The sequence below is a fragment of the Centroberyx gerrardi genome, chromosome 9 (genome assembly GCF_048128805.1).
Source record: "Centroberyx gerrardi isolate f3 chromosome 9, fCenGer3.hap1.cur.20231027, whole genome shotgun sequence".
NCBI classification, from domain to species: domain Eukaryota; kingdom Metazoa; phylum Chordata; class Actinopteri; order Beryciformes; family Berycidae; genus Centroberyx; species Centroberyx gerrardi.
The window spans coordinates 17,415,766-17,422,558 of NC_136005.1; the positions used below are offsets into that span (position 1 = coordinate 17,415,766).

Sequence of the window (6,793 nt, forward strand, 5' to 3'; positions counted from 1 at the left end):
GTGCCAAATATAAGAAGCTATAAACATGTTTGCGTGTGTGTGTGTGTGTGTGTGTGTGTGTGTGTGAGAGAGAGAGAGAGAGAGAGAGAGAGAGAGAGAGAGGTGTGGAGAATGTATAACACTTGAGCACTGTTGTTTTAAACTAACAACAGTGACAGTACAAATATTGCAGTTACAGTTGTGGTCGCTCACATGATGATTGGAAAAACAAACAAATCCTGCTGATTTTTAGTATTACTGACAAACTGACTGACAATTTTTAATTTTCTTTCCAAGGCATGTGGTATTGGCATGCAGACTTCTTGACTGAGGCACTGCCCAAAAGACCCAGTTATTGCTCCAATGTGACACCAAATAATGAGTGCATAAATATTTAAATCTGGAGGAATTTCGTGTAACTGTGCGGCATTTCAACTGAGGAAAGATAACAGACCAATAGAAGATTTATTTTGTAAAATTGAAATGAGGGAATGCAACCTAGTGCCCCATTTACAGCCACCAGGGGGCAGCTTTCTCGAGGTAATTCTTGATTTATGTATTGGCCTATGCCCTGTGCCTTGGGTTAGGCTCTATGTCTGCAGATTGCTGCTGTATTTCAGTGGCCTACAATAGTTTTATACTGATGGCTCTATGTTTTATCCATAGTCTACTGGAATCAGCCAACAGTGTTTCACAATTCCCTCAAACTGAATCTTGTTAGCAATTATTACAATAACAGCACCAAAGCATATTTTCTTATAAACTAAGAAATAAAGCTCTACGGGCGAGCTCTCCTATTGTTTTTCTTCCCATGGGACTTTGTGATGGGCCTAAATTTAAATGCAGTTTTCCACACGTAATTCAGAACATCTTCTGAATTCTGATTGGTGACTTTCAGTTTTATTATACTGCAGTGTGCCCCACATTTCATTAGGATGCACCTTAGGGTCACTTGTAGCCGGCACATGTGTGCGCGACCTTTGAACGGCCAGCAGCGGGTTCCCCCTGTGCAGTGCTGTATAAAAGCAGGACTCAGCCTCTGCACAACAGGTAACCCAGGTAAAGCCTCCTAAGCCTCCTCTTCACCGCTAAGGGCTCCTGAAAAACAAGCACTCCGCTGCAGGTGCGTATGCTGCCATCATTATTATCCTTATCGATAAGACCAGATGATCACATATTCACATATTATATTACTATGAAATTATTGTAATTGAAGAACTGTCTCTCTGACTTATGGACTAACTTTTTACACTTTGTAACAACCTATGATTTAAATACTTTATCATGCAGAGCTAAAGGTCCAGGGACCGCGGGAGAGTAATAATAAATATTAATGAATTTTATTTATATAGCACACTTTAAAATACAACGAAATCTCAAGGTGCTTCACAGAAAGAGTAAAAACAATCATAGTACAACGTTAAAACTGGTCAATTTACACACAAAAAATCATGCGATTATAGGCGTAAACAGAGTGTGTAGGGAAAGCTACTGTGGGCTATTTATATGCACAATTACTTTAATTTGTGTTTTAATTAACTTGGAGATCCTGAATCCTGTAGATAAAGTGAAGTTCGCTGCCGGTTGCTGGCTTTTGTGTTTCTAGTTGGCAGGACGTCTTATTTTAGTCTCATTAGTCTTTGAGGTTTAAATTCTACCTGTTGATCAGCTAGAAAGGTGGTCACGATAGGTGGTCAGGAAGGTGGTCAACTAGAAAGGTGGTCATTATTTTGCCTGAATTTGTCTATTGGTCTCTATTGTAAAGCACTTTGAGCTGCATTTATGTATGAAGAGTGCTACATAAATAAAGTCTTAGTTATTATTATTTTGATGAGACGCTTGTCTACAGATTTTAACAAACAATATTTTGATGACAAGCACAGGTTGATACCAAAATAATGTCAGGAAATTAAAATGTTACAATATAAGCTCCAGTTTTTTGTATTTTGAGAGGGGCTGATGTAGTCTAGTTACACAGGTGCATCATTACTACTTTAACAGCCCAAGCTTCAAATTAAAGGCTGTCAGGCCTTACTAATTTATTTTTTCAATTGTTTTAATTTTTTACTTTTTATTCACCAGATAGCCATGGCTCCAAGGCCAGAAGTGGGGAGCGATTCTTCTCCCTCTCTTGGTATGTTCTTTTCTCTGGGATGGTTTATATCTCCTCTAACAGTAGTGATACTACCTCTTCTAACATGTCTCCCTTCTCTCCATTAGATGATAATAACACTCCGACTAAAGATGCAGCCATTCTGCCGGCTTACTCCACAGTGGACCTGGTGGATGGGGATCCAGATGCAGCAGATCCCTGGGATCTCCCAGAGCTGAAAGACACCGGGCCCAAGTGGTCAGGTGAGGCATCTCGCCATTCTCAGTGCACAATGATGTTAGGATAGGGAATGCCTTGACGTCTTTGCAAAACCCGCTGCTGATTCACTTCTTTTTTTTTTTGTTAACAGATCTGGACACCAAAGGAAAGATGATGAGGGTAATGTCAGCTATAGTGAAGTTTGCCCTGCTGCTTGGATTCCTCTACATATTTGTCTGCTCTCTGGATGTTCTCAGCTCTGCTTTCCAGCTAGTCGGAGGTAACTTGAACCTCTCTCAATTCACAGAATGTTTATTTTATGGCATTTAATATCTTGATTATTAACTGTCAACACAGCATAATTGTGTACCATAAAAGTCAAGTGGAGATAACCAGGGTTTTGATAAAGACTGTGACAGGGATTGTTGGGTCATTATCCACACCCATCACTGCACATTTAGTTAATTTGTTTGATCACGCCACAAACTGTTAGTGTTGGTGGACCTGCTTATGTAATGCGTGAGTGTGTATGGAGTAGTGTCTGCTATGTTTTTGACCTGAGGGTGTTTGTGTGTGCACAGGCAAGGCTGCTGGTGACATCTTTCAGGACAATGCTGTGTTGTCCAACCCTGTGGCTGGACTGGTGATCGGGGTGTTAGTCACTGTGCTGGTGCAGAGCTCCAGTACCTCCTCTTCAATTGTGGTCAGCATGGTGTCCTCTGGATGTAAGTACATGCATGGAGCCAAACACACACACACAAACACAAACAAGCAAATATCGGCACATGCAAGATGCACATGTGCAATCACGCACAAATGCACACACATTCACAGGCACGCACACAGAGCCATAGTTTATTATGCATTAATATAATGTAATTTAATTTCTTTAGTGCTAGATGTCCAGTCTGCAGTGCCGATTATCATGGGCGCCAATATTGGAACATCTGTCACCAATACAATTGTGGCCATGATGCAGGCAGGAGACCGAAATGAGTTCCGCAGGTAAATGTGTGTAAAGTGTGTAATGATAACCTGCCTTTGACATGTGTAAAATAAAAACAATGGTGCAGTAGTATTATGTAAAACAACACTGAAACTGATATTTAAAACAATCTTTTTCCTTCCAGGGCGTTTGCTGGTGCTACTGTCCATGACTTCTTCAACTGGCTGTCTGTGCTGATCCTTCTGCCCTTGGAGGTCGCCACAGGAGTTCTGTACAAACTCACCAAGCTTTTGATCGACTCCTTCAACATCCAGGGTGGAGACAACGCCCCCGACCTGCTCAACGTCATCACAGACCCGCTCACCGACTCCATCATCCAGGTAGCATCAGTGATACTGAAAAATCGCATCATTAAAGAGATGTAATTACAACATAACTAAGGCACTGACACACTACAATGATAGCAGATACAAATCTGCAGGCATGAAAGCTGTGTAGGATTAAGAACTTAGACCAACAAATACATTAGAAGAAACGCCTCACTGACATATCCTTTTTGTCACATTTGTGTTCCCTTAGCTGGACAAGTCTGTTATCAGTGGCATTGCCACCGGTGACCCGGCAGCCAGAAACAAGAGTCTGATAAAAACATGGTGTAAAACCGAGACCAACACGGTAAGGAATCAACAACAGCTTCATCACACGCAGAAATTATAATTAGTTTGCCACACATTGAACTGAACACATCTGTTGTAATTTGCATGTTTTCAAACAGTAAAAACAAGATAAAGCTGTGGTATGAGCAGGCTATCTTTTTACCTCTGTTTTTTTCTGTTAATGATTGATATTGTCGCTGTTGTATCCCGGCCACAGGGATTCTGTTGTTAGATCATACTGTCAAGGTGTATTGACTCTGCTATTTTATAGAAGGTGGAATGTTGTGTGTAATAATTTTGAGATTATAAAGGCGATAAGATTATCATGGCTCTGTTAAATTCTTAACTATTGTGCATTTGCTTTCCTTGATCTCATATACTTTTACATTCAATGCTTCTTTTGGTCTGCATTCTTTTCTCCCAGACTTATATGAATGTGACCGTGGAGACCTGCACAGGCAGTGCCCTCTGTTGGGTGGAGGGCAACCTGACCTGGACCCAGAAGAATATGTCTGAGACCATTTACCTCAAGAGATGTAAGCATGCCTCCATCACTGAATAGCCATGATCGCAAAAAAGGCCTACAAAGCAATTCGGATTACCTGATCTACCGAAGCTCTGTGAAATATGAGCGACCCATTCTGCCACAGCAACCTCCTTCATCCAGACTTTCTGATATAGGGACAATGACTACCATTGAGTTCTTATAGTGACTCAGCAAATGTCCTCCATTGCCCTCCCTACCTGCTCAATAGGTCTATTCATGCTGTCTTGCCGAAGTACCTGAGTCCCACATGACCATAAAATGGACCACTGCTCTCAGGTCTTACACAGCCAATTAAAGCAAATACTTTGGTGCTTGCTTCTAAAACAGCCAAACAAAATAAGCAAATTGCCCATCTCTCTCCTGTTTGCTCAGATCAATCCCTGGCTTTGTGCAATATATCGCCCTGCTTTGGGTCATCGGCTGTGGGACTGCTAAGTGCTCTATGTTCAAATTAAAGAGACAGCTATGTTCAAATTAAAGGGACAGACAGTACTTTCCACAGAATACCATCCTTGCTGTTTTATCAGCTTCATTTATCAGGGAAGGTTTGTTAAGGCCATTTTATGAAGTGACTCATCCACACAAGACTATCTTTAGCTGCCGTATACTGCAACCCTCGAGAGAGAGGCCAGTTTAATGCTAAACATGTCTTCGACTTGTCTGTTGCAGGTCCCCATATCTTTGCCAACGCTAACTTGCCTGACCTGGCAGTGGGCCTCATTCTTCTCGCTCTGTCTTTACTCGTCCTCTGCACCTGCCTCATCCTCATCGTCAAGTTGCTCAACTCCATGCTGAAGGGACAGGTGGCTGTGGTCATCAAGAAGGTGCTCAACACAGGTACATAACAAAAACGTCTCTCTATACTCTGACAGAACATCCTGTTTGATAGTCAGCACCTCTCCTGCGATGGTGGTGCTTGATGAGCAACACAGGTAAAGCCTCTCTGTCGCCTCTGGCTCACCTCCAGGTTCATCAGTCCTGTTGTGTGAAGGAGAAGGCTCAGGCACAAGAACTGATAAACAGAAATCCTCATTTGCTGTGGTCATGTGGTCCTATAGTGTGTGGAAATCATACTATGTTCACTTCATCAGGTTTATTGCTCACCTCCTGTCTTTCTGTTTGTCTAGACTTCCCATTCCCCTTCGCCTGGGTCACTGGCTACATTGCTATTGTGGTGGGAGCAGGAATGACCTTCATTGTTCAGAGCAGCTCCGTCTTCACCTCAGCTATAACTCCCCTTGTTGGTAAGCCAGTTTCTGTCATTATTTACCTAATCATTTAAATCTTTTTACCCAGTATCTCTCATTGTTTTGACATTTGGAGCTGAAATACAACCAATATCTGGTTAAATAGTTTTTAATGGCGCTATACGATGGCTTATGTCTTGTCACAAATTGCCTTCATCAGGTATTGGTGTCATTAGCCTTGAGAGAGCCTATCCTCTGACACTGGGGTCAAATATTGGTACGACAACCACTGCCATTCTTGCTGCTATGGCTGCTCCTGGTGAAACACTAGCCAACTCCCTGCAGGTTAGTTGCAATAAAAGGTTTCCCCTTGTGTACCTGTATTTTCTTTCCTAGCCTTGTTTCCTAGCCTTGTTTGAATCTGACTGACTCTATTTGTGTTCCCTCTAGATTGCACTTTGTCACTTCTTCTTCAACATCATGGGAATCTTGCTGTGGTATCCCATCCCCTTCACACGGATACCCATCAGGTTGGCCAGAGCACTGGGGAACCGTACGGCCAAATACCGTTGGTTTGCTGCACTCTACCTCTTCCTTTGCTTCTTGGTGATGCCTCTGACTGTATTTGGCCTGTCGCTGGCCGGCTGGCAGGTCCTGGTCGGCGTTGGCGTGCCTATCATTGTTTTGGCAATCTTTATAATCATTGTAAATGTGATGCAGTCTCGCTGTCCCCGCTACCTGCCCAGTGGCCTACGCAACTGGGACTTTTTGCCCCGGCCCCTGCACTCCATGGCACCCTGGGACAGAGTGGTGACCTCTGCCACGGGCTTCTGTGGCAAACATTGCTGCTGCTGCAAGTGCTGCAAGTGCTGCAAGTCCACTGAGGATGAAATGATTAGGAAGAACAGCAAGAAGTGTCTGGAAATGTATGATAATCCAGCAATGTCTAAAGATGAGGAGGCAGAGGAGACAGCCAAGGAGACTGTCAAAGCAACACAACTTTAACATAATAATCAATCAATGTTAACTGCTGTATCTGTAGGAGATACTCTATGCAACAACCTATTTGTAACACACTTGTAATTGTTCACCACTTCTCAGGTTGTAGTATATTGATGATTCCCCTTTACCATCCACTGTAGTAAACACTGTAAACCATCATGCTGG

General features: G+C 42.7%; 1 protein-coding gene across 1 annotated transcript; it reads left to right on the forward strand.

Moving 5' to 3' along the window:
• The first annotated feature begins 2,064 nt into the window (after positions 1–2,064).
• LOC139922332 (sodium-dependent phosphate transport protein 2B) lies at positions 2,065–6,793 on the forward strand. Its single transcript, XM_071912821.1, has 12 exons — positions 2,065–2,113; positions 2,200–2,334; positions 2,442–2,570; positions 2,872–3,015; positions 3,184–3,295; positions 3,421–3,616; positions 3,816–3,911; positions 4,317–4,428; positions 5,109–5,276; positions 5,567–5,683; positions 5,847–5,971; positions 6,077–6,793. The coding sequence occupies exons 1-12, from the start codon at positions 2,068–2,070 to the stop codon at positions 6,629–6,631; spliced, it is 1,935 nt and encodes a 644-aa protein (XP_071768922.1). The 5' UTR covers positions 2,065–2,067; the 3' UTR covers positions 6,632–6,793.

Coding starts and splice junctions, on each gene's coding strand:
- LOC139922332 (XM_071912821.1), top strand. CDS start 2,068: ATGGCTCCAAGGCCAGAAGTGGGGAGCGATTCTTCTCCCTCTCTTG. Junction 5,684..5,846: donor AGCTATAACTCCCCTTGTTG/GTAAGCCAGTTT, acceptor TGCCTTCATCAG/GTATTGGTGTCATTAGCCTT. Junction 5,972..6,076: donor CACTAGCCAACTCCCTGCAG/GTTAGTTGCAAT, acceptor TGTTCCCTCTAG/ATTGCACTTTGTCACTTCTT.